General features: G+C 49.3%; 9 protein-coding genes across 9 annotated transcripts; 5 read left to right on the top strand and 4 right to left on the bottom strand.

Moving 5' to 3' along the window:
• Window positions 1-6,263: 6,263 nt before the first annotated feature.
• On the bottom strand, window positions 6,264-6,933 carry LTR84_006947 (uncharacterized protein; the record flags this gene model as incomplete). Its single annotated transcript, XM_064850503.1, has 3 exons — window positions 6,264-6,562; window positions 6,632-6,739; window positions 6,789-6,933. The coding sequence occupies 3 exons, from the start codon at window positions 6,931-6,933 to the stop codon at window positions 6,264-6,266; spliced, it is 552 nt and encodes a 183-aa protein (XP_064702572.1).
• A 3,486-nt stretch (window positions 6,934-10,419) lies between these two features.
• LTR84_006946 (uncharacterized protein) lies at window positions 10,420-12,212 on the top strand (the record flags this gene model as incomplete). Its single annotated transcript, XM_064850502.1, has 2 exons — window positions 10,420-10,835; window positions 10,883-12,212. The coding sequence occupies 2 exons, from the start codon at window positions 10,420-10,422 to the stop codon at window positions 12,210-12,212; spliced, it is 1,746 nt and encodes a 581-aa protein (XP_064702571.1).
• An 840-nt stretch (window positions 12,213-13,052) lies between these two features.
• LTR84_006945 (uncharacterized protein) lies at window positions 13,053-14,636 on the top strand (the record flags this gene model as incomplete). Its single annotated transcript, XM_064850501.1, has 1 exon — window positions 13,053-14,636. The coding sequence occupies one exon, from the start codon at window positions 13,053-13,055 to the stop codon at window positions 14,634-14,636; it is 1,584 nt and encodes a 527-aa protein (XP_064702570.1).
• A 516-nt stretch (window positions 14,637-15,152) lies between these two features.
• Window positions 15,153-15,986, bottom strand: LTR84_006944 (uncharacterized protein; the record flags this gene model as incomplete). The annotated part of the gene is made up of 1 exon (XM_064850500.1): window positions 15,153-15,986. The coding sequence occupies one exon, from the start codon at window positions 15,984-15,986 to the stop codon at window positions 15,153-15,155; it is 834 nt and encodes a 277-aa protein (XP_064702569.1).
• A 640-nt stretch (window positions 15,987-16,626) lies between these two features.
• Window positions 16,627-18,231, top strand: LTR84_006943 (uncharacterized protein; the record flags this gene model as incomplete). The annotated part of the gene is made up of 1 exon (XM_064850499.1): window positions 16,627-18,231. The coding sequence occupies one exon, from the start codon at window positions 16,627-16,629 to the stop codon at window positions 18,229-18,231; it is 1,605 nt and encodes a 534-aa protein (XP_064702568.1).
• A 791-nt stretch (window positions 18,232-19,022) lies between these two features.
• FES1 (hsp70 nucleotide exchange factor fes1) lies at window positions 19,023-19,950 on the bottom strand (the record flags this gene model as incomplete). The annotated part of the gene is made up of 3 exons (XM_064850498.1): window positions 19,023-19,275; window positions 19,342-19,510; window positions 19,614-19,950. The coding sequence occupies 3 exons, from the start codon at window positions 19,948-19,950 to the stop codon at window positions 19,023-19,025; spliced, it is 759 nt and encodes a 252-aa protein (XP_064702567.1).
• Window positions 19,951-20,492: 542 nt separating this feature from the next.
• On the bottom strand, window positions 20,493-21,227 carry LTR84_006941 (uncharacterized protein; the record flags this gene model as incomplete). Its single annotated transcript, XM_064850497.1, has 4 exons — window positions 20,493-20,812; window positions 20,868-20,958; window positions 21,018-21,103; window positions 21,158-21,227. The coding sequence occupies 4 exons, from the start codon at window positions 21,225-21,227 to the stop codon at window positions 20,493-20,495; spliced, it is 567 nt and encodes a 188-aa protein (XP_064702566.1).
• A 514-nt stretch (window positions 21,228-21,741) lies between these two features.
• Window positions 21,742-24,297, top strand: LTR84_006940 (uncharacterized protein; the record flags this gene model as incomplete). The annotated part of the gene is made up of 1 exon (XM_064850496.1): window positions 21,742-24,297. The coding sequence occupies one exon, from the start codon at window positions 21,742-21,744 to the stop codon at window positions 24,295-24,297; it is 2,556 nt and encodes an 851-aa protein (XP_064702565.1).
• Window positions 24,298-24,711: 414 nt separating this feature from the next.
• Window positions 24,712-25,297, top strand: LTR84_006939 (uncharacterized protein; the record flags this gene model as incomplete). Its single annotated transcript, XM_064850495.1, has 2 exons — window positions 24,712-24,799; window positions 24,972-25,297. 2 exons carry the CDS (start codon window positions 24,712-24,714, stop codon window positions 25,295-25,297), a joined length of 414 nt encoding a protein of 137 aa, XP_064702564.1.
• Window positions 25,298-26,483: the final 1,186 nt, after the last annotated feature.

The raw sequence follows: 26,483 nt of genomic DNA, 5'->3' as shown, positions 1-26,483 counted from the left end.
CCCTCTGCCATGATTATATCCAGTTGGTGCTATAGAATGTGCGAAAGAGACGGCGGACGCGATTGATGGTGCAGAAGGTACTTAGTATCCAAGAAGCCTCCATAGAGACTGTGCCTAAGTAGTGAAATGCTTTCACAACTACATGGGCGCCGAGCGAATTCTGAGGCTCCTCAAATACATCACGACATTGTAACATCCATTGCAAATATACGCTCTTCTCATATTTTACTGTCTAAGTGTAGCAACAGTCGCACTACGTCAAGTACATCACCACCACTAAGAAGCACAAACTCAACTCAACCCTCCACATCAAGCATTATACTAACATCAATATTCGGCACGAGCATCATCCCCGGCTCCTCTCTTTTCTCCCCTTCATCTTTATTAACCACCTCTACCAGTAGACCCTCCCTCCCAATCCACCTAGGCTACGCCAAACCATCGGCAGGCCTACTCCTCTCCGTCCTCTCCGCCCTCTCCACAACCTCGTTAACTATAATACTGCAATTCGATACCTCCATCTACTCTATAAATAAGTACACCCTCCGCGGCTTCGAATTCGGCCGGGAATACTACTACTCCTCGACTCTCCCCCTTATCTAGTATACCGTCTAACTTAACCGGCTACACTATACCCTACGCCGGTGCTAGTACGTAAGCTGAAGGCGACCACAGCCGGTTAAACGCCCACCGCGACCTGGCTGTCACGCTGCCGACTGCGCGGGCCTCGATCATGAAGTATACGTATCGCGGCTGCTATACGGATCCGACGGCTTCGTAACGCGTACTGAATCGATATAGTAGTAGTAGTGGGACTAGTATAGCATTCTACAGGTGTGTGTATCGCGAGTGGAGGCTTAAGTCTAGAGGCGTAGTTTAGAAGGGAGTATTATTATAGGGAGGTATAATTTAGCCGATCCTGCTAGTAGTGGTGGTGGTGATGGGTGAGGGCGAACGCGAAGAGTAAGGGTGAGTGTAATATACTTTGTCCGAAGGGGAGGCACAAGATTTACGATGGTACGAGTCGCATGGTGTTGAGGTTATTATTGTTGAGGGATTAAGGAATTTTTAGGTGAGGAAGATGAAGACAGTACGTTTCAAATCTTTCTTCTATGTTCTTCTTTATCGCGCTTTGTCTTTCGTCCCTTTCTCTTCTCTATTCCCTCCGGGCTCTGACTAGGATCTCTATTGCTCATACGGGCATTCTTTCCACTCCTTCAAGCTGATCATTCGGTAGCTACCAATGTCCAGTTTACGTCCGACTTCAGCTGTTACCTATTCCACTCCATACATATCCCTGTGTACTAAGTGGATAGATGGCGTTGAAAATCTAGCTCTACCCTATGCCTCCATATATAATCGCAGTGTTGGAGGGAGAATATGCTTTTCTAAACCTTTAATCTTTCGGTTCAACCTCACTTTCATCCGTAATTAGGTCCGCTCAGAAATGCGCCTAGCGGTGGAAGTTTGCATATATATATGCCCCAAAATCACCTGCACCGATTTCCACATTCGTTTGGGAAAGGGAGCACAGTCGCTTCAATCTAGCACGTGAAGGAGCACATCGCGCGACTACGTGCTTCTCGCTAATGGGCTCAAAGGCGAAAACAACAGCTAAGCACATTGCAACTATAGCGTTATCATATCATACCTGTTCGTGCAACCTTCCCATCAATTATGCAAGAGATGTTGCCTCCTTGGGAAACCTTCATGAATGTCCCTTCGTGATCCTACAGGTGCAGTTTCGAAGGCTACGAAACAAAGGGGCATGTGCCTACTCTAGCCAGCGAGCCAGGCACCGGTGCCTGTTACACTTTACAAATCAATCCCTAATGTGTCGAAACACAATTGGTCAATCACCAATACGTACATCTCTACTACAAGCGTCATGCTCACGATAGATATGAGCATAAATGTATTGCCAATCTAGTCTCCAGCATCTAAACCGTTCTAAACCTCCGTTAGCGTGTAAAGCACACTCGGTCGAAAGCAGAAGACTAGTGTTGATTGCTTCCTGTACATCGTACTTCTTCTTTATTAAATGGCAGTCTGTGCTTACTATACGGAATATTGACAAAAAGTGATGAAACTTCTATGGAAATAGTTTGTTTGCCTAACCAACCGTAGATAAATAAATAATGAGTTCAACGCAAAACAATACATACTCCGTTGCGAGCGACATAGGGGTACGAAACTGCTTCATGGGGGCTCTCGCAAACACTCGATTGTAGCAGAAGACCAAGACACATCGTAATACACACAACCATACAGAGGAGGGAACAGCCAGACAATGAGAGACTTTCCGCGCATACGTTAATTAATTTTGGCACGTGGCGCGTCAGGAACAGACACCAGTCTAGTTCGTTCTCAACATGATCAGCATGCATATCACAGAAATTCAATCTGCTTCGACGAATCCAAGATGGCCATAGAAAGCGTATCGCACACGAAATCGAAGCTTGACCCATAACAGAACAGGAGTAAATGGCTTACTTTGTGCTTGGGTCGATTATTAACTCAGCGGTTACGAATGCCTAGTTTGCCGCTCGATGAGGTAGTGAAAGCCTGCGAACACGCATACAAAAACTCCCGGCGATGACTACCAGCTCGTCTGAATTGGAAGGCGGTGTTTGAATGCAACTGACGCATTCAACTCGCCGTTCCATAACGGACCGAGAACCCAGGGAATTAAGTTATGCGTCCCGAGCAGCTTAGTCGAAGCCATCTTCCACCGTTTCACAATCCGTGTACATGAGGTCTCCTTAGGTGGTTTGAATAGGGCGCCAAGCCTGGTTGAGGAGGCTTTCAAACCTGATCTATTATGATCCCAATTGACGAAACCCTTCTCGAAGCCTTCCAACGCCATAGTCTGAATGAGGCTCAGGATTGTATGCCAAAAACCACATGGCATAACTGGGAGCCTTCGACCATTGCGACTAGCAGCATGTCAGCGATCTTCATCCGCCGAAGATCGATGTCCCAGAATAATGCTCCTGAAATGAGAGGTCAAACTGCCTCACTTCAAATTTGAGACCCACCCATCGGTTTGATGGCTTTTATTGGACGAATATCTTGACCTGGCTAGAGTCTAGTGATTCAGGAAACATCGAAACCCCGACCAACCCTGCCTGCAAGAAGAGTGTGAAGATGTCAGTCGCCGGAAGGAGAAGGAGGAGGGGGCGGGTTTGAGAAACGTACCAGTGCTTGGACACTGAACGGCTGCCTGCTTGCAGAGTTGAGATGGCCAGTGTACAAAAAGCTCATCACCTCGGGTTAGTGGAACATCAAATCCAAACCCACTGGGGAACCATGGGTGATAGAGCGTGTCCAGGCATGATCTGCTATCACTGTTCCTACACAACCACGACAGATGATTTTCAGGCTGGCGCTTGCGACTAGTTTCCTGCTGTCACTTTCGCTGATGACTGTCCAAACAGAGTGATTCCATTAACAACAAAGCCTAATCGTGAAGCCCCGATGCCTACGGTCTTCACTTTGTTGATAGTCAGTGAAAATATTTCCCAGTTCGGCGCCCACAAACCATGCTGTCACGTCCCCGGATGTGTGTTGGCACGTTGGGTGCTCTTTGGCTAATCGAGTGGGGTGGGACAATACATCTGGTCTGAATGCGAATCGTTGAAGATTGTGCTGGCTGACGGCAGATGGTTTGGGTGGTTTGAGTGGTTCTCCGTCAGCCAACAGGAGAAGTGGACTCTTGCTGGGAGCCATCGATTTCCGCAACTCCTGATCAGTATCGGTGTTCGTGGCGAATCTCCCATGGTACAGGATTACACTCATTCATAATTCACATCCATCAGATCGTAGGTGCCCGTATGCATTTCCAGGATGTGACAGGCGGTTTAAGGATGGAACTCAGTATCCTCAAGAACAGCACTCAGCAGTTTTTCAAAGTTGAGCCCAGGTCATTTCAAGAAGGCCTGCAGGAGTGTGGTGGGATGTAGAATCCGGTCGGCGAGACCCACCCATACCTCTTGGTCTACATGTACTTGTGGTGGTTTATGTGGGACAGGGACAACATGCTGGCGTCGGAACTAGCCATGTATGTGGTATATTCTGCCCCCCTCATGCAACGAGAGAACCGGGGCAGGAGGGAAACTTCATGAATCAATGGTGATGCCCAAGTCCTTGTCTGGCAAATCATGCATCTCGTCGGCTGGCCGAGCAATGATGAAAGGTCTAATATTGCTTCAGCAAAACGTTCGGTCAGTCCACCACATCTGGTGAGCTGTTGACGATTCAACCTGTTGGCTGTTTTGTTTAGAACGTGCCTCCTACAGCGAGATGTGAGAATGAGGTGTCGTTTCGTGATTCGAAGCTTCCACAGTCAGGTTCTCATTTGTCATAGGGCAAGATCGGCTTTCTAGATACGTCCAATATCACCTTTAAGGTTAAGAAAGTTCGTTCAAAGGCCACATTATCGTACACGTAGTCCTCGCAACTACCCAGTTAAACCCATATCAAACTATGCACTTATCCGTTATGGGTGGGTTTGTGTTCAATTTCAATGAACACCAGCAACAGGATCTGGATGCGGCGTCAGTCAATTTACAGCATTGGTTCTGATTGGATCTTGTTGTCCACGGATGCCTTCTGCGGGTAGGGATCGAGGTTGTCGGTCTTTTAGGAAAAGGACGGCAATACCTGACCATTCTTTACTTAGTCGCTTACGAAGCGCTAAACTACCTAAATACTAGTAGCAAGTCAAATTTCGAATAGCTGACATTTTGTCAAAGCTATATAATACCTGACACGTCATTAGTATAAAAATAGCTGACAAAGTGTCTGGTCAGACGAAGGAACAGTTTCTCGGCCCCTCGAAAGAGCTTGTGTCAAATTAGCCAATCAAACTCAAACATTCGGAGGCACGCCACATCGAATAAGCTTGGACCCCCAACACAAAAGTTCAACACAGCTGTGTTTTGCCAAAGCACTTTTCGCCTCACCTTCGTGAATGCCATGGTCTGTTGATGCCTCATTGGTGCCTGATGAACGTTCTCGGTTATGTCACCGTGGCTAAAAGGACTAAAAGGCAAATTTTGGTTGCCTTCTCGATGACTCCAAGCTAGAGACCCGCAGAAATCTGTCGACAAGGAGAGCCCGTTTTCTAGATCAAGAGGACCGTAGTTTTGAGACAGTCGATGAATTGCTGTGATCGCTCATCATTTTCATTCAGCAAGAGGCTCATCAATTCCGCAGTTGTGTTCGGGGGCATCCTTTACACGGAGGTTATCTCAACTGGGAGCTGTTCTGTAAGATTGGAAGGCACCAAAGCACCCCGTACAGACCGGACCTCCTTTTAAGGGTGTCGGTCCAGTAGGCTGTAGCCGGCCCTCCGTACTCCCTGGCACCCTTGTGGACCCAGTGCTGTGTCATGTCCTTCCTTAAACCTCTGATTCCCTCTTAAAAATGACATCCACTCCGTCTGCAAAAGACTCTAGTGCTGAAGCAGTCATACTGTACCCCCTCTTGAGGGAACTCAATTTCGATCGTGGGCTTTGAATCGACAACGACCAAATTGATACATGACAATCACGATCCTCAATGCGGTTGTATAATCGAGGTCTTTCCCAATCTGATCCATCCTACCTTCACTCTGCCGGATCGGTATCTGCCTTGGAGATGATGCAATCTGTTGTGCCCGAGACACCCCTCAAGGAGAGATGCGGTGGGAGGCATGCAATCATGGCCCGGTAACGAAGTCATTAGCAAGCCTGAGTTTTGGAGGAGATGGACATCGGTCTCGGATTTGATCATACCTGCGATTCCGAGGAGCAATGTTCTCTGCTGCTTCGCCAAAGCGTCATGTCCATGGTTGCTGTACCAATGTTTGGTAAGTCAACAATATCCCAACAAACTTGGCAGAGGCGACGACTTTTCTCGTGGAACCCTCAATGTGATGATCTTCGACACACGAGGCGTAGTGATTACGCGCTGGCTCCTCACTTTCTCACCCCATCACTTGGGATTCTTATCGATTTGACAGCAGCACTGAACTTTTCACACGGTATAGTCGACAGTCTCAGCCATAAGATGTGGTGAAGCGGTGAAGGGGTTTCTCATTTTCTCTATCCAACCTTTGGCACCGGGAATGCCGACAGGAGCTATACAACTATAGCGGGTGTACAGCGGACTCAAACTCCTTTCACCAATCATATCATGGAACGACCTAAGCCTTGTCAACTTCAGAGGTTTGGGTGTGTCCTGTGTAGGAGGTCTCACCTACCTTCAAATTCCTCCCAATCTCATGGATCGTCATCATCATTGATGGGACCACTCTTCTTATTATGTGAAGGGTTATCTTCGACCCCAAGATCCGCCTCTTCAATGGACGCTGATATTTCCTCGCCGTGAATTACTTCAAGTGCGGCTCCGAGTCCCAGAAGGTCTTGGATGTGGAAGTTGATGCTCGTTGGATGTCCGACACCGACCTCGTCATTGGTGGCATAATGCTCATCATTGTTACCAGGTGCAATGCTGCCATGGTTTCTTACAACAGACTCGTGGTCGTTGATGTATTTGGGGTGATGAACGGGGCGAATGTCTGCAAATATGGTATCAGTCCTGCACGTCTGTTACAAGGGGTAAGTTATTGTTGAGATCACTGACTCACCATCATTCGTGTGGCTGCTATGCTGGCTGTCGATCGAGAGAGACTCGGGCATCAATATCGCGCGGAAGGCGCTGTCGTGGTCGATTTGCCCTCGCTCGGCGAGACTCACTGTTCGCTGTCAGTCCAGTGTTGGCATTGGGACGCGGCCAGAACTTACGTTCGTCGCCTGGAGAAGGTCGACGCAGGAGGTGGTAAGTGGCCACCGATGCCGCTCGGATCCGGTTCTCCCAAACCATCGCTGGATTCGGTGCTGCCCGTGAATGTATCGATTTGGTCGCACGAGGATTAATCTTTGGAGCCATGATGCCTGGTGCACAACGGTATGGTGTTACGGTGATATGGTGAGGAGTGTTTGTGCGAAAAGGGGCCTCTATGTTGACTTTGGTCGACGTCGGATCAAGGTGCTGATAATTAACATGGGCTGAATCACGGAAGGCCAACGGCACGCCAAGTGCCCCTATGAAACTGATCCCGAGCTCACACCGACACGTATCCCCGGCCGATTGGTGCCACCATGCATGGGCAATATCAGTTTCGCACGGACAGGCATGGGAGAAGAAAGAGGATGGGGTGCTAACTAGGAAACATCTCGAACGGCCAAACCAATACAAGTGAGAAACCATAATATCTAGGTTCGATGTTTGTGAGGAGGAAGACAAGTATCGCGGTGGTCTATGTGACGGTCGTGGAAGACTGGGGAATAGAGCAAATTTCTCCGCTCGATTGATTGACCGCCAGTGGCAGTACTCTATACTGTGGTGGGCGAGTAACTGCTCGATTCCGGGAAGGACCCAGGGTTGTGCATTGCGTCGGGATCGCTATGTATCTAGGTATAGAGGTGCTATTCGTTCTTCATGTTTATGTTTTTTTTGGGGCTCCCAGTCCCCGTCATTCGAATTATAGCTGCCTTTGCAATTCTTAAATATCCAGATTCTCCATGTTGTAGGCCGTTTCGAACGAACGATGCAGCGTAGCAAAGTCAAGGTAATTCTTACAATGGTGCTCCCGATGTTTCCTATTGTTCTCAGCAAAGAAGGGTGGTTGGGTTGGTCTCATTGATCCTGAGCTATAGGCGGTGACAATCATGTATTGCGGGCAGACGTGGCCTCGGGCACGGGCGGGGTAAGATCTCACGTGCGAAGAGCTGTGAACATGCATCAATAATAATGCTGCCAAGTAACTCAGCCTCCAGCCTCACCGAGGATAAACAAGGACAGCCTGAACACTCCTGCACTTCGAGCTCAACGCCTTCTACGACCAGCCAAACTATGCAGGATTGCTCAACCTTTGTAGAATGCTCCTGGTCCGACCATGACACCATACCGTGGCCCAGCAGGGCATTTTCGTGGGACTGGCACCATAGTCGATGACCGGTCCCCGAGATGGGAACAACTTCGACCGCTGATTACCAGTCTTTATGTTGAGAGAAACATGACTCTGGCTCAGGTCCAGCAGTCACTTGAACATGACCATGACTTTACTGCGCTGTATGTACTCCATGGCTTCCCACCCCTTTATTGAACCGTGCCTGACGCATGACCAGAACTCACACATACAAGCGGAAACTGCGCCAGTGGAATCTCGGCAAGAATTATCGCAGCACAGACATAGATCAGGTTCTGCAAGGTTTACGAACAGCAGATGAAAATGACTCGCAGAAGAGATCTAGTGATAAAGTTATATTTGTTAGTGGACACAAGGTTCGTCTTGATGAGCTCAGGCGATTTCTTAGACGGCAGCGTTCCTCGAGAAGCACATCCCCCGTAGAGGACAAGACAACCATTCAACCTAGTGGGCGCCATCACAAGTTTGCGCGGCAGACTGAAAGCCTGGCAGGCTCCGACTCCATATCCACCATGACTTTACCTGGGAGTCCACTAGCCCCGGTGCTCGAAATAGATGGTGGTCACATTTCTAGTCTTCCAAGTGAATGGCTCACAGCAGCGATATCAGATGATCTTTCTGGTATCCAAGGATCTTCGCATCTAGAGCACTTTGGAGTCGAGAAATCCGAAGAATGTGCATCAATAATAGCCGGTGACAGTAAAAGCGCAACGGATATGGAATCGAGCGAATGCAGCTCCAGTGGTCTGTGGATGAATCGGCAAGACCCAAGACGACTCTTTGCTTGTCCTTTCTACAAGTATGATCCGAGTCGCTACTCTGAGCAAAATGCCCTTGAACCAAGATATCGCAGATGCTCTACCGTCATGCTCTCAAGCCTTCCCCGCGCTAAGTAAGTCTCACTGTTGTGCCACAAAACCAGGAATATACTGATTCCCTTGTCAAGGCAGCACGTTTTTAGAGTCCATGCCTGCCCTGCCCACTATTGCTCACGTTGTTTCCAGATCTTCTCCCGTGAAGAAGAACTATGCTCTCACATGGAGGTAATAATGTGTCCGAAAGGGAGCAGCCCATTTAGTGAAAAGGCTTCTCCTGATCAAATCACTGCTATCAAAAGAAGAACCATCGGTCGCAGTCCAGTAGAAACATGGTTCGCAATCTACGAAATCTTATTTCCTGGCGCAAAGAAACCGTCGTCCCCATGTCAGTCTCCCTTTTCATTCCAATTTAGAATGAGTACTCACCATTTTAGATGTCGACGTAAGTCAGCCTGCTAATCTAGCTGAGATTGCAACATTTTTCGAAATGCATGGCCAAGCCAGAATGCATGACATCTTTAATGACAAATTGGAAGCCCTATCACTGGATTCGTCCGCCAAAGCCCGCATAAAGAGACTTTTCAAAGATACGACAGAGGAGTTCGTGTCTAGCCTTCCATCAAATTTCTCTGCCACTGCATCCTCGACGGATAGGGAACAAAGTGCTGTATCAAACATGACTGAAGCCTTTGCGGGTTTCGCACACCTGCAATCTCCTTGCCAAGTCCTATATGACCAAGCCTTGAGCTCTGGAAATTTGGATTATTGCGAGGATCTCGATACGTGGACTCGTGATCATGTCGACTATCATACGTTAGAAGCTGGTGGAGAAAGTGCATCTCTCTCTTATAACCCCTTTCCCCACAATCTCTTTGAGCCTTGGGACCCGAGCCCGGTGGCAGAATCTGGCAGTTGCATGTTCGATGTTGAAACCACCTAGCTCAATCATGTCCTCTTGCAAAAGTTCTCGCAGCATGTAATTTGGCTGCTTTCGGCTCTAAAGCCCGGCCGCAAAGCTCAGAGAAGTGACTTGTTTGACGATGTTCATGCCTAAAATTTTGGTCCACTTTTGAAGTTCGGGGGAAATCTGGCAATGGCATGCACTGAGTTCAGATCCGCCTCAGGTTGTCATGTCACATGTACTTCTGCAGCCAAGTCAATAGTTCTAGCACATGTGTAGTTGCAGATGGTGATTGTAGGCCGAGCATATGGTGCTCTTGGAGGCAGCATGGCGTTGGGAATGGTGACCCAGGCTATGTTCCTCATGTTGTTGCCCCAATTGGATAAAGCTTAGATATTGTAAGCCTCCAAGCGACCTTGACTGTGTGTTGTCAAACCTTGGATGAAGACGCGCCCAGCAGGAACACCACTCAAAACACGACAGTCTTCGGGCACTTCGTGAGCTGCTTCTGGGCCACGAGACTTCGTTAGCTGCGTCGCACTATACTCGTTCCAGTAGGGTGCATTGCCAGAAGGGCATCCAAGGCGACAATATCTGCCTGACCGGCCACGAGCCTTAGGGAGGAGGGAACCCTTTTCATTCACCATGTGAGCCGCAAGCTTACCTGTTGAACGTTGCTCAGTACAACCTACTGTGTCATCATTATTACGTGCATCTTCCTCATAATGGAGGCAGTAGGTGCTGTCGCTTCCATCGCAACCATAGCACACATTGGAGACACAGCATTCGAGATTTGCCGCAGATCAAAGCATGCTCCCCAAGAATTGAGCCTTGCGGCATTACGAGTAGAAGCTCTATCCAGTAACCTCGAGCTTTTGCGGGAACTAGAAAAGGATTTTAAGCACTGGATCCCGGCCAATGATCCTGTTTGCTCAATTCTCAAGCGCACAATCATGAACGCGGTAGATTCGCTCGCCATGATACAGGGACTGCTGCCAAGGGCAGTCACTACGCCTGGGGCTGTTTCTAAGCGGAATTGCCTGCGCTGGATAGTGGGGGACAAAGCTACTTACGCCGAACTAATGGCAGTAGTGGCTGGAGCAGAGAGCTCTATCAATGCAGCTTTGCAGCTTGCGCAATGGTATCATAGCCCCCATTCATCGCTTGAGGCATTTCTCACAATGATAGGTGGAAGCTTCAGAACGATGAGCGAAAAAAATTCGAGGAAAGCAGATCGAGTGTGTTGCAGTCGAGTCCAATCCTGCAACCAGGAGAGGCGGTTGAAAGGGCAAAAGAAATCCCACCAGACACGGTGTTGACGCAAACCATACAGATTGCAGCCCCTCACACTAGGAGAAGCAGTCATTTGTGGGGTATGTGCAAGATTATCCAGACCCGTGCCTACGCCGCATCGCCCAAGAGGAGTACATATGCCTTTTCTATTCAATTGCAGCTTCTAGCACGGTTGAGCCTGAAGTTTGATCTCCTGGCACGCTCCTTGACGTGGAACGGTGGGTCAAGTTTGCTCCTCGATGGTGGCCGCATTAGCCTCAAGCAACTTGTACGTCCAAACAGCGAGTTTATGAAAGCATCGAAGGATGGCGACTTAGCAACCATGCGGGCACTCCTTCACACTGGTGACGCCTCTCCCACCGAAGTCACGGAGAGCGGCGTAACTCCTCTTTGCCTCGCCATACAAAATGGTCATACGCAAGCCGTTGAGCTTCTCCTCAATGAAGGGGCCGACCCGAATGAGCCTTTCGGAAAGAAACAAACATCTCCGCTGTCTTGGGCTTTGAAGCACCGGCACATTGACGTCTGCAGAACCTTGCTGGGCCATGGGGCATCCTTTTATCAACTAAGTATCTACAACTGGTCTCCCATCTTCTATCTCTGGTCCAAAACCGTCCGCCATCCGCCGTCAACTGGCTTTATATCTATGCTCCGAACCAATGTCATGGAATTCCCGTGGCTTCATCGAAATATCGTCGACACGGAAGGCTGGGGCCTCATGCATCGGGCCACGGTCTTCGGCATGCCGGAGGACGTCCAAATGCTCATCGATTCTGGTGTCGATCCATTTCAATCTATAGGGAAACTGGGCTGGATGGTGTTACACAACGTGGTACATTTTGGCCTCCGCGACAATTTTCAGGTCCTATTTCCGGAGTACGAGAAAAAATATGGCAGGAGTGTCGCGAGAGAACTGCCCGATTCCAGGAACTGGACGCTTTTGCATATTGCCGTGGCAAAAGGCCACGACCAGATTGCGCGAAGCTTGCTCAAATTAGGCTCGAACTGGCATGCCTTGACAAACCCAATTCAGGATACCGATACGCCAGAAAATCTTCAAGGTGCGAAGTCCTCGCCCATCGGCCTAGCGTTGGCGTATGGCGAAGATCGATATAAGGAGTTGCTGAGAGCAATCGATGACATCATCTGCTCCAAGGACGAAGATGAGTGGTATGATGCCAATGACCAGCCATGGTATGATGCGGTTGAATATATTGTGCTATAGTGTCGGAACGTTGGTGATAGACTTCTTTCTTCGTTTTTCTTTTCTCTTTCTTTGTCTGATATTAACGAATCTGATGAAGAACCAATTTACAGATGGAATCTCCAGGACGAGCCATGGAACAGACCGTTGCAGAGTATTTGAGTATTGCTAGGAACTTTGGCGAGGCTTGCTAGCACGGTAAGGGTTGGAATCTCATTCTGATGTAACTTTTCAACTCAGCATTAGGCATTGGCCCGTTTTATTTGATCAGGTAGTGGAAGTGTTCGACGAAATACCTTGAGCGTGGGATGCAGCGAAACTTATCCACATATATACCACTCAGCACGGATCGAGAGACCTCGATTTGGACCGCCTAGGGTTCAGGTTGTGGGAACATTGACAGACTCAGGGCTGCAATTATGCCACTCAGGTCACGCTTCAGGGTCACCAAGCCTACCTCTGGATTGCTCAAATAAGGGGGGGGGGTCGGGATGCTCAAGTCTGAAAACGGAGTTGGGCTTTGGAGACGTTAAGATCCGCCACTGAGTATTGGTTTTGGAGAATTCACCCCCAATTGGTTGTGCTTTCCCCAGACTCTGTGTCGGGCGCGGTGAAGTTCCGCGTTTTTCAGGTTTACTGGCGGAATCTTTGGCCTTGACTTCCTTAACTCCACAGAAACACACTCCCCTCACCATTGCAAATAGCAGCCGGGGTCAAATGGTTCATAAACCTGCTGTCACTCTTTCTCAAACAATTTGCATTCGTTTATTTCAGTCGATCCAAACTCTTGAAGAGTCATAGTTGAAGACCATTGCGATCATACAGTATTACCCAGGAAGATTCCCAAGCAGGTAGCCCAATATGATCGATAAAGTGATCACATTACTCCAGGGTCAAGCCCAGGATGCTCCAATTACATTGTTAGCATACCTCGCGGCCGCATCAGCGCTATTGTACCTCATTGCCACCGAGATACAACGAGCCCAGGTTAGGATACCAGGATTCACAGGTCCTTCAGGACTGCCCATGATTGGCAATCTTCATCAAATCAGAGTCAATGCTGCGGAACAATATCGTCAATGGGCAAAGTCTTATGGACCAGTCTACCAGATCATGCTGGGCAATGTGCCAGTCATTGTGGTCAATGGAGCCAAAGCAGCCCGAGAGATCTTTGGTGCCAACTCACAGGCTCTAGCATCAAGACCTGAATTCTATACCTTCCACAAAGTCGTTAGCTCTACCGCGGGCACCACTATTGGAACATCTCCTTTCAGTGAAAGTTTGAAGCGGAGAAGAAAGGGTGCTGCCAGCGCTTTGAACAAGCCTAGCGTAGCTACATACATCCCACATATTGATGTCGAGACTCGAGATTTCCTCAACGAGTTTTTGACTTATGGCGAAGCCGGGGCCAAGGCAGTGGACCCTATGCCTATGATTCAACGATTATCTCTTTCCCTGGCACTCACACTCAACTGGGGTACACGCATGGCGTCACAGAATGATACTCTTTTCGGTGAGATCACACACGTTGAGGAAGAAGTCTCGAAGTTCCGCTCCACCACCGGCAATCTGCAGGACTACATCCCGCTCCTGCGTCTAAACCCTTTCAGCTTTGGCAAAGCCAAAGCCCGCGACATGCGCCGCCGCCGTGACGTCTATCTCAAAAAGCTCAACGATGACCTTGACGAACGTATTGCCAAGGGCACACACAGCCCCTGCATCCAAGCCAATATCATTCTAGACAAGGACGCCAAACTTAATGCCGAAGAACTAATTTCCATCTCCCTGACCATGCTTTCAGGTGGTCTCGACACCCTCACCACCCTCGTCGCCTGGTCGATGCCTCTTTTGGCTCAACGTCCCGAAATCCAAGCCAAGGCCCTTCAAGAAATCCGTGCAGTATACCCTCAATCCCAGATCCTCTGCGACGCCAACGACGACCAGTCCATCCCCTACATCTGTGCTCTCGTCCGCGAACTCCTCCGCTATTACACTGTGCTCCGCCTCTCTCTCCCACGCGGCACCGTCAAAGACGTCGTTTACAACGGCCACACCATCCCCGCTGGCAGCGTCGTTTTCCTCAACGCTTGGGCCTGCAACATGGATGACCAAGTCTGGCACGATCCGGAAGTGTTCCGACCAGAGCGATGGCTTGAGATCCCAGATGCACCTCTGTTCACCTACGGGTTGGGTTATCGCATGTGCGCCGGCAGTCTACTGGCCAATCGCGAGATGTACACCATCTATCTGCGGTTGTTGTCTGCGTTCGAGATCAGGGATGTCGTGAGTGAAGACGGAACGGCCTTCGAGACTCATCCAGTCAAAGGTGTGGAGGATCAGACCCAATTGGTCAGTGTGCCCAAACGGTATCGCATTCGTTTGGTACCGAGGGATGAGCGTGTGTTGAGGCAGGCGCTGGATGATTATGTTGATGAAAAGCATTGATGAGATCGTAACATTGTCGGTGTCACATCGTCGCACTGTACAGTTCCCTCTTGAGTTATGGGTGGCTAAGTCGCTGGGCGAGTCGCTTGACTTTGTCATGGATTCGCTGGCATGGGTCTTGCACGTTGGTACATATATGAGGCATGGTGGGGATATCCCTCCCAAAGTGGCATTACTCTGGCAGTAATAGCCACGTAGCATTCAGCATAGCTTTGGCATGAGACAATTCGATTTCTGTTACATTTTCGTACTGTGTTCTCCTTTTACTGCTCTTATTCTATCACGACTTTGTATACGAAATAGTAATTGCGCGATGATCTTCTCCTTCCATTTTGAGCTTGTTGATTTTAAAACCCTGGAATCTATATGTCTTGTCCCATTCCTTTAAGGCGTCTATTCTATCCATCGTGCGCTCAAGATCGCACACATCAGACGTGAGTCTTCCCCAAACCAACGCCCATGAAAATGAGGTGGATCTATGGCCTCAACCCAAAAGAAAACTTCATCGTCTTCCTCCTACTTAACAGTCGGCTTGACATGACCGTTCTGCTCAATAGAATTCGTGCGATGTCTCTTCAAGCCCTCCTCGGCCAATTTCTTCACCGTCTTCTTCCCCTCATAGATATCCCTCGTCTCCTGAAGAATGCTCTCCCAGCTCGAGAAAGTCGTGAACGGAATGCCCGCCTTCTCACAATACGTGACCAGATCCTGGCCCTCCCTTGCAAACAACAAGTCTGTCTCGCGCGCCGCACTCAAATCACTGACGCCGTCGCCCGCATACAGCAGCGTGGGCCGCTCGTCGTTCCTCTCCATCTTCGCAATCGCATCCGCATACGGCCGGATCGTGAGACTCTTATCGTGGCCGAAGCCGGAGTCGTGCAGGAATTTGATCGTCCAGCCATCGGCCTTGTCGAGCGAATTTCCCGGCGCGCGCAATTGCGTCCCGTTGGCGACGATGTCGATATCGCTCATCAGTTCCTCGCCGAGCAGGTGACGCAGCAGCGTCTCGATGACCGGGACCATGCCGCTCGACAGCACGATGACCGGGACGTCGTGCGCACGCGCCCACACCATGAAGTCCTTGAAGTGCGGGTCCAGCGTGATGTTGTCGCGTAGGATGTCCAGCACCTGTGGGAACGGCATCTTCCACGAGTCCAGCATCTTTTGGAACGTGTTGCGGAACGTGTCGGTCTCGTCGATCACCGCGTGGAACAGCTCGCGTCGCGCCTCCTTGCCCATTCCATACTGGTCCGTGATGAAGTCGTTGGTGTCCTGGAGTGTAATGGTGCCGTCAAAGTCGGTGAAGAAAATTACCCGCGGGTGAGCGTTGAGGGTTTCTGGGAAGGGCATGGTTGCAGATTTGTTTTCTGTAATATATGGGCTTGTGATATCTCTGGTAGATATGTCGTGGATTGAGTTTATATTAGAAGGCTGGATAACGCACGATCACGAAAGGTTGCCACGGTAGACCAGGTTCTGCTCAACCTTGGATGTCAGAAAGAAAATGAAGAAAAACTGAAAGACAAAAACGACGACGGCTTCAATCTCCGAATTCTACACGTCTACGGCGGTGATATATGGTGGGGGTCTTCCTGTGTCACCCACTCCAGTGACCACCCACTCCTGTGCGCCCCGCTGTGGTGGTCGACACGAGCAAATCTGAAATCTCTGGATAAATTTTTGTTGACGGGATTTGTCCCGAAAGGGATATCCGGGATGAATGACGTCAAATCACGTGTCGAGTGACAATGCGGAATCGGCGGAATTTGGTGACTTGGTTCTCGTCGTCTTCGGCTAACTTGCCAATGGCAGAATACAAATTATTGGAGATTCGAGCTTCGCATCGAGCCATCCATCGAGGCGTCTGTGGAAGACTGGTTGACAAAGAAACTGCCACAACTCTTTGATGTGGTCCCTTCGCTTGAGGTCAACGACCATTCTCCTCCGGGACGACTGAAGAGAAGAAATCCTTCCGTTCCCTCTGTCAGCAATGCAGCAGACTCCCTTGCGGCTTTCCCACACTTTATGGTCCGCATTTCGATCAGCAAAGCCCACCTCCAGACAGCTTCCACGCCCTGTCCAGTTCAGGGCGCCCACAGTCCCTCTACAGAGATGGACTGCTCAGCAGCCCAGTATTTTGATTCAAGCGCGCTTTTACAGCGGTAGCAAAAGCGAAATCGACCGAAAGGCAGAGGAAGCAAAGTCCAGAATTGATGAGAGCCTCGATGCGAGGGCAGATGCAGCGGGACAACCTGAGGACAAGTTGAAGGATGCTCGACATGAGACGATTGTCCATACCATACCAGAGTCCTCCTCAATAGTCTATACTTCGGATGAGGGCAACCATGGGGCTGATCACAATCATCGTCCGCCCTCATCACCAGCTCCCCACCCCAAACAATCACCTTCACCCAAAGACAAATCCCTCCCCTCAGATTTCTCACAAAGATATTCCCAGGTCCGCAAGCAATTCACCCACTTCATGGACAACTTCCAGACACACGTCTTCACCGCCTCACAACGTCTCAATGACCTAACCGGCTACAGTGGAATCGAAGCTCTGAAGAAAGAGATCGAACAACTCGAAACAGAAGTCCAGATCTCTCGAAAAGCCGTGAAAGACACAAGGAACAAATACTCTGAAGCGATTACCACGCGGAGCACGACACAGAGAGAAGTCAACGACCTCTTACACAGAAAGCACACCTGGTCCCCAACCGACATCGAGCGCTTCACAAGTTTATACCGTAGTGACCACGCGAACGAACAAGCCGAAGCCGCTTGCCAGAAAGAAGTCGCCGACGCGGAAGCGCGCTACGAAGAATCATCTACCAAGCTCGCCAAATCCATCCTGGCCCGCTACCACGAAGAGCAGATCTGGAGCGACAAGATCCGTCAGATGTCGACGTGGGGCACCTGGGGCCTGATGGGGATCAACGTGCTCTTGTTCGTTGTCTTCCAGATTGCCGTCGAACCCTGGCGGCGCCGGAGGCTTGTGAAGGGCTTCGAGGAGAAAGTCGAGATTGCGCTGAAGGAGCGTGATGACGAGTTATTTAATGTCGCTACTGCTGCGGTCAGAGCATCGACTCCGGCCGTTCAGCCAAATCAGTCATCTCAGGCAGCGTTGGCCGACCTATCACCAGGAGGGAAAATTGAGGCCGTAGCGGATAATATCGCTGAGCAGATCGTCGATGCCATTTCTGGGACGAGCGACATCGATACAGCTGAGACTGCCCAGGCTAGTGCCCCCGTCGCGACGAGCACAATGGAAGCAGCAGCCGAAACAGTGATAACGCTCGACCTGGCCGAGGAAGCCCTCGCCTCAGACACACCAACCTCCCCCATTACCAACGAACCCACACCCATACCTATAGACGCCTCGTCTTCCCCAGAGATTGAATTCCCGTCAACCTCCCCGCGCTGGACAGCACCCACCTCCCCACTCGCACCCACAGAAGACTGGCTCCGCACCCGCCTCAGCGCCGACCACCACGTCCTCATCACGCAACGGCAGCTCACGACCGTGGCGATCGAGGGCGTCGCAGCCGGCATCGCCGTGATGGGTTTGTTGTTCGCCCTGTTGCGGCCGCGATAGCGCAGTATGGCATAGCATAGCATAGCATAGCAGCGTCGGCCGGGAGGTTCGACGCACTTCGCTGTAGGGTTGGCTGCTCTATTGGCTTACCCTGTATATTATTACCTAAGTAGATTCTTGGATGTGTGGTAGAAAACATTAGAAAGCCATGTATTGAATTGAAATCTTGGGACGAGAGTAGAGGAGGTCGATTTGAGCATGCACGTCTCGTGTTTGTGTCTTCAAGCGCGGGCGTACATGGATGCTTTATTGTATGTCTGCCTGTCGTGATGTTCAACGACTGTAAAGATAAAATCTCTAAGTCCATATACATACGTAGGTACACACCGCACGGTCAACATATTATATATCATATCATGCAGTGGCAAGGAAGGACATCACGGTGGGTATAGTGCCCACTATAGGTCGGTAAATTGGATGATGTATTTGAATAGTTGTATTTTTCTGATTCCTTTTTTATTCTTACTAGGTCCACAATTGCTCGATCGATGATTGTGGTTCGTCTTCCGCCTCGCTGTCCGCTGCCGCGTCTAATATGTACAGAAAAAGAAAGAGAAACAGACACGCGGTTCAAGTTCTGGAGTGCTGAGATGACTCGTGAATCTTGATTTTCGTGAATTTGTGCTGAGATGGTGGCTTCGCGTTCGTTCACTCTCCAATGTCTCCTACCCGGGTTGGTGATCTGTGATTGACGGGAGCAAGACCTTCCGAATTCGTCGCCAGAAAGCCAGATGCCTTGAAACCAAGCTCTCTTTCCAGGATATTTATATGTTTGACATGCTCCAACGGCTCTAACCAACAACCAGTTTATCGTCATCCGGGAAATCATAGACGGGGATTTCCAGGTTCAGTGGCGCGGGTCCTTTTCTAATTCGGCCAGAGATATCGTAGTGGGAACCGTGGCAGGGGCAGAACCAGCCGCCGAAATCACCGGCTTCACCAATGGGCACACAACCCAGATGTGTGCAGACGCCCACCATCACTAGCCATTCGGGCTTCTTTACTCGGTCGCTGTCGGCTTGGGGATCACGGAGCGATTCGACTCTGTAGTAAGAGAAAGATGAATGTTAGACCCTGCGCGTGTAGAAGAACGATTGGGGAGAATCTTACTTGACTGATTCGGCTTGCTTGATTTCATCTTCTGTTCGGTGTCGGATAAACACAGGCTTGCCTCGCCATTTGATGATGACGTTCTTTCCTTCTGGAATCGCGGCAAGGTCAATTTCGACCTTTGCTTGGGCCAACACATCGGCCGATGCGGACATGTTGACGAGGAAATCTGTATCGGGAGCTTCCTGTCAGCTTTTCTGTAATCTTCCTTCCACCATCTTGAAGGGCATCCGCCTTTTCCCTTGAGAAGCTCAACTCGGACCACTACATACCTTGGACAGTAGCTTTAGCACCGGCGGCAGCCAAAAGACCCATAGAACCAGCTAAGAAATAAGAGAAAACACGATTCGAGACCTCGGAGCTTTTGGAGGCATAGTTCTTGAAGCTTGGGATTTTGGTAGTGTCGTACTTTGCGTGTTGGAAGGGGCTCTCGAAACTGCTGGCTCCGGATTCGGACGACTGTAGCCGGCGTTGGGAGCTGGAAGGTGAAGCTGTGGTGGCTGCTGCAACGGCGGCGAAGCGGGAGGTTGAGGAGGTCGCAGAGGTCGGGAGGGTATGACGGGTCCAGCTGCGCAGGGCAGAGGATGTTGATGCTGTTACGGGACGCATCTTGGAGGTTTCTGTGATTGAGGGAGGGAGAAGGGAAAGCCGGAGGGGAGGGTCGAAGGGCAATGAGCTGCTGCAGTAGGTCGACTTGAAGATTGAGGATTGAAGCTGCAGGTGATGCCCGCCAAGACATTTCTTTTAAGTCATCATTGATTGGTCGGGATTTTCCTCAGCTCATTACCTAATCACCGGCACTAAAATTACCTGCACTTCGCTGTAGTAGTGAGATCACGTTCTCTCACGCCTCACTATCGTAAGTACCTAGGAGTGAACAATTCATTGCTCCCTAGGTAGCATGTTTGTGTCTTGAGATAAATGATGGCTCGATGTCCACTGGATGCTCTGATACCACTAATGCAGATGCCTTCTGATTTGTTGCTAACACAATGCAGCTATACCTGCTTCCCAGAGTCGCCCACTCAATGCATCTATGAACCTTGCATCATGAATCATTCAGCTCCTTTCCAAGCTCAACAGCTTTTCTGAATGCATAGATATGCATAGAACCGACAAACGCCAAAATCGCCAATTATAGTAATATTCTGCTAGCCAGTCATGTCAATATCCCTGACCGGATCGGGATGACTATGAGTTCGTTGATGTGCTGATCTGTGGGCAATTGGAGACCCGGGCATGACTCCATGTCCATTAATGCCATTAGAACCATTCGCCTGAGGCTTCTTCATCATGGTCTGAATCGATATCGAAGCTGGTTCACCATTGGCAGTATTGGTGTTTCCTAATGTTTCGGCGGCTCTAGCGGCATCTTCCTGTGCCTTTTCCTCTCTGAACTGCCGATAAGTTTTTGTTTTGGGTACAGTATCTGACAAAAATTCGAGATTGTCAATCCTAGACACTGCCGTGGCTATAGATTTGACTCAGCATTGAGATATAAGGTCTTTCGATTATCAGAAACTTACCAATGTCCTTGTAGGCAATAGTCTTCCTAGGTTTGCGTTCTGACTTGGCAACATTGTGCGCTTGTTCTGTCAGATAGCGGATGAAGATTTCCTGGAGCATTCATTAATAATGGATCACACTGCTAGTTGTGTGGTAATCGGAGGACGAACAGTTGCCACGGCTATTGAAAATGTTGCTGTAGTAGAACACTGAACAATATCGTCATCCTGAGCTATGATCTTTTTCACACGAGCGACTGAGAGACCTGTCAGCAATTTGTGGTAGCTCGTATATTCGATAGAGGACGAACGAGGAAGAGCAGTCGTTCCTGAGACTTCATCACCATCCGGCGGAGAGATGGGAGCATTATTGTTTGGCATAATGCCTGGTGGCCACCAAGTCCAGAAAGGTCTCAGAAGTGATTTCAAATAAGACGACACCCTCTATGTTGGATTCAGTACCACTAAACCTCGTCAAGTGAGGTTCGACGGGGGGTAAAACTCTACTGAACCACTCCTGTCTTGGTTCAGATATCAGGTTTTGGTGGCCGCGGATATCGACAAGATCAGGCCTTTGTAGAGTCGTGGAAGTCGAAAAACGCGTCGTTAATTCGTGATTCTCGTGATGAACGTATCTTTAAACCATGCAGCAGCAATATCGGATAATTCATTCCTCGTGTAGAGTGGTTTAAAAGTCGCGTCGATAATACAACTCAAAAATCAGGACTTCTAGGCATGTCCCAAAACGGAAAGGCGAACAGAGTTGGGGACAGAGTCCAGGATGATGCGCATTCAACGCTGTACGAGTTATTCAACCTTCATTCCAACCGGTGGTCCATCCAAGCCTGTCTAGATCCTCCTCAGTCATTCCAACCATGATACATTGCTCGATGTTATGACCTCGCGCATCCCTCCCTCCGTGTCTGCCTCCGCCCGCCCATCCTTTTCAGCCCGCCGTCTTTCCAGGCGCCTATCTACTGTCTCCAGCATCGAACATGGAGATCACGTCCCACCTGTCACTCCCGCCGAGCAGATTATTACAGAGGAGATCGCGGAGATAAAGCGCTATGAAGATTTCACCACCATAGATTGGGTTCAAGATGCCGCCCAAGAACAAATACGCAGGAAAGCCAGGCGGAAAGAGAGCAGGTTCTTCGACCGAGACGGAGTCTTAGGATGGCGTCGCAAGATTTGGGAGGCTTATGATGCCGCCCAAGCATGGATTGTCATTACTCTCGTGGGAATAGTCATCGGTCTCAATGCCGCGGCTCTCAACATCATCGCCGAATATCTGTCAGATGTTAAACTGGGGTACTGCACGACTGCCTGGTATCTTAATGAAGGCTTCTGCTGCTATGGCGCCGAGGGTGGTTGCGATGAATGGAAGAGATGGACTTCATTTACCGTGGCCAACTACTTCATATATGCTTGCTTCGCCGTCATTTTCGCATTTGTCTCTGCATTTCTCGTCAAATCATACGCTCCATATGCTGCAGGATCTGGCATTTCAGAAATCAAGTGCATCATAGCCGGGTTCATCATGAAAGGGTTCCTTGGATTCTGGACTTTCTTGATCAAATCCATCTGCCTACCACTTGCCATCGCCTCGGGTTTATCAGTTGGCAAAGAAGGACCAAGTGTGCATTATGCGGTATGTGTTGGCAACGTCATCTCTCGATTCTTCAGCAAATATAAGAAAAGCGCATCTAAAACGAGAGAAATTCTGACAGCCACTGCTGGTGCCGGTGTTGCTGTAGCTTTCGGAAGTCCCATTGGAGGCGTGCTTTTTTCCCTGGAAGAAATGGCATCACATTATCCCTTGAAAACACTCTGGAGAAGTTACTTCTGTGCTCTTGTGGCCACAGCCGTTTTGAGTGCCGTCAACCCCTTCCGAACTGGTCAACTAGTCATGTTCTCAGTCAAATACGACCGAGACTGGCATTTCTTCGAGATCGTCTTTTACGTCATTCTGGGAATCTTTGGAGGACTCTATGGCGCTTTTGTCATCAAGTACAATCTGATGGCTCAATCTTTCAGAAAGAAATATCTTTCCAAATATGCCATTCCAGAGGCAGTATTTCTAGCAGGTGCTACCGCACTTCTTTGTTACCCGAATATGTTCCTCCGCATCGACATGACCGAAATGATGGAAATGCTTTTTCGAGAATGTGAAGGCGACTACGATTACAATGGGCTGTGTGAGGCCAAAAATCGGTGGTCTCTTGTTGGCTCCTTGATCGTTGCGACCCTTCTCCGAGTCTTCCTGGTCATCATATCATATGGATGCAAAGTACCTGCCGGCATCTTTGTTCCTTCGATGGCAATTGGGGCTTCTTTCGGTCGAATGCTTGGCATAATCGTACAATGGTTGTATGAGACATTCCCAGACTCTCAATTCTTCTCCTCTTGTCAACCTGACGTGCCCTGCATCACCCCCGGTACATATGCATTCTTAGGTGCAGGTGCAGCTCTGAGTGGAATCATGCACCTGACTATCTCTGTTACGGTGATCATGTTCGAATTGACTGGGGCATTGACCTATATACTACCAACCATGATTGTGGTGGGTGTAACGAAAGCTGTTGGAGATCGTTTTAGCAATGCGGGTATTGCTGATCGAATGATCTGGTTCAATGGCTTTCCGTTTCTCGATAGCAAGGAGGAGCACTCTTTTGTCGTTCCCGTCTCGCAAGTTATGACAAACCATATTAGTGTGCTCCCTGCAACGGGCATGGAGGTCAAGGCTGTTCAAAAGCTACTCAATGATACAAGCTACTCAGGCTTCCCTATCGTCGAAGATACCGAGTCTAGGATTTTGGTTGGATATATTGGACGGACGGAACTCCAATATGCCATTGACAGAGCCAAGAAGCATAGTATGCTTGCCTCGGACGCGAAATGTATCTTTTCAAGCGACCGAGAAGATGAGGCCGAGACTGGAGCACCCCTCAGTCCCGCTGTTACATTCGACTCTATGGCAATTCAAAATGCCGATTTCAGTTCCTTTGTCGATTCGACACCCATTTCTGTCCACCCTCGACTGCCACTAGAAACGGTTATGGAGTTGTTCAAGAAAATGGGCCCACGAGTTATCCTGGTTGACCATCACGGTCGAATTGAAGGTCTCATCACCGTAAAGGACTGCTTGAAATATCAATTCAAGGTCGAGGCACAAGAACACCAAGCCACCGCCCTCCGAGACGAGAACGGACACTCTAACGAGAGACTAGTCGACATTGTTCGACGAATAGGCGACGCAGTTGCGGACAAACTCAATAACCTCTCTCGTGGACGATTAAAACTGGGCTCACGGGTGGCACAGGGAGGCTGGTCACGAGTGGCAGCAACCGATGGTCAAGACGACTTTGCCAACGATTATAATAATGAGCATGAGATTCTGGATGGCACGGAAGATATCACGGAACATGGGGTTGAGATGGACAGTAGGTGATCAACAGAGATCGAATATAGTGTACAGCATTTACCACAACGAAGTTTCAATTCACCCCGCGTTCACGCTTATGTGTATCTGGTTTACCTTCATCTTTCGTGTACGCTGTCTTTCGATGTTCACTACCGTGGCGTTTCACTCTTGGTCATCGATATTGTTCAAAGTGAATATAGCGGACTGCAGAACTTGACAACATTGAACGCACTGCACGATCTATCACATTCTGCCTCACACTGCCCCGCCTTCTCTGATTTATATGCTCATTTCAACCTCTCCATTTCCTCTCTTTTTTTCCTTCCCTATTCAGCTCATCCACACAAACCCGTTTCCCTACCCTCTCGTTGTTACCCCAAATAACACAGACAGCTGATTAATCATTACCTCAAACACGCCTATCGAGACAACACCGACAGAATGGCATCAAATGAAACCAAACCGGCAATGGCAGAGCGCTCCAAAGCCGAAGGATCCAAAGACGTCTTCGAGGATAAACACAATGCAGGTAAGAGACAAATTTGTCTTGGTGATACAACCTCCAGCCGTACTCGTTTCACTTTGCACTCCAAGCCAATATGAAAAATTTGTATTGGAGTTCCGTGGGCTGAGAATGGCTCAAACTCACGAGGCTGAGTCCTAGCACCTGAATGATGAGACTCCTGCTGATTGTGACGTAGCTGACCCGGCCCTGTCAACCACGCAAACGCTACCCAGTTCTTCTGGTGTTTTAGCTAAGCTAGAGCAGGAATCCTTAGCTGGCCAAGAGTATGCTGCACGACAGAAGAAGAGATTGGAAGAGGCACTGGCAAAACTGGAGAAGAACAGGGTCAGACGGGAAAAATACGCACTCAAAAGACAAGCACTCAAAAAGCAACAAGAGAAAGAGAAAGAAAAGGCGCGAGCAGAAGCTTCGGAAGCACAGTCAGTCGGACCCCAGGCCTACGGAAAGTTGGCACCTCAGGTCAGAGAAGGAGCTGAAGAAAGCGAGAAACGAAGCAAATGAATCGCCAAAGGAAGCAAGGTATCTAACGAATTGAGCACCGAGAAAGGCCGAAGAGGAGCTAGAGTACCCGTGAAAATGATCAAAGGCTACGGTAGGCTCTAGCAAAGCCACGACAGACTCCTGTGTGTTTACTACACAGGCAAGAATGATCTGCTGAGTGAGCTCTGGCAGGACATGCAAATCGGAGCGAAAGCTGTCTCGAATGGAGATACAGCAGCTGAGCAGATAATACTCCAAGCAGATAACAAAGTGCAGACTTTTCTGTCGTGAATGACGTTTTTCCGAGGTTCACCACCGTGATGCTTCACTCTTTGCTTTGGATCGTGGATGATGCAAGGAAAGCATCAAAATGGCCGACGACTGCAAAAAGCTGCAGGAAAGTCACAACCAACTCGAGACCCACCACGATATCCTCATGAAGTATTGCCGTTCCTATAAGAACATCATCAAGCACAAGGACCCGGACTACAGCGCATTGAAAATCAATTAGGATGATCTTCGAGCTAAGTACGGCAAGTTGAAAGAAGCCCATCAAACTCTCTTGCGCAGCTGCATTGGCAATATTGATCTGCTAACTCAGATGATGGCCGATGTGCGAGGGATGAAAGCAGCCTTGAACGGAGATAAAGCAGTGACGGACAAAGAGAACAAGGAAGTCGGACAAGGAACTCCAGAGGTAATTCCATACTCAGTTGACAACACATTCTGGGATGGATTCGCTATCAGGTTTGATTACGGCCATTGAATCTGACGTCGGAAAGCAAGGTGTGTTCTCTAGGACAGACGCCATGGAGTTCCACTCTTCATTGGGTATTTAGTATTGACATTGTGCTAAGTGAGATGAAGAGCCATACCGCGACTTATGTATAGTACACTGCCTAATACGCGCGTGGAACAGCGCACTCCACTGCACTGCACTGCCCCCCCTTCCCTGGTATATAAAATGCACTCTTTGGTTGCCTGCTGCTAATGATGGTTGGGGGGATCCTACTAGGTCTGGTCATATGCGTGGTACTAGGTATGGCCATATGGGCACTACTATCTAGGTTCCTCGGTATGGTCCTATGGATGCTAGAAAAATGTGCCAGTGGTCTTTGAAGTACCCTAATCTGAGACAGAATAGAGCTTCACTTTTGATCGACAGTTGATATCGTATGAAATGGGATGACCGAGCTCACCGGGGTTC

Source organism: Exophiala bonariae (genome assembly GCF_035927105.1).
Source record: "Exophiala bonariae strain CCFEE 5792 chromosome Unknown scaffold_27, whole genome shotgun sequence".
Taxonomy (NCBI): domain Eukaryota; kingdom Fungi; phylum Ascomycota; class Eurotiomycetes; order Chaetothyriales; family Herpotrichiellaceae; genus Exophiala; species Exophiala bonariae.
The sequence above is the reverse complement of the archived record's forward strand: the minus strand, read 5'-3'. Positions and strand labels throughout refer to the sequence as shown.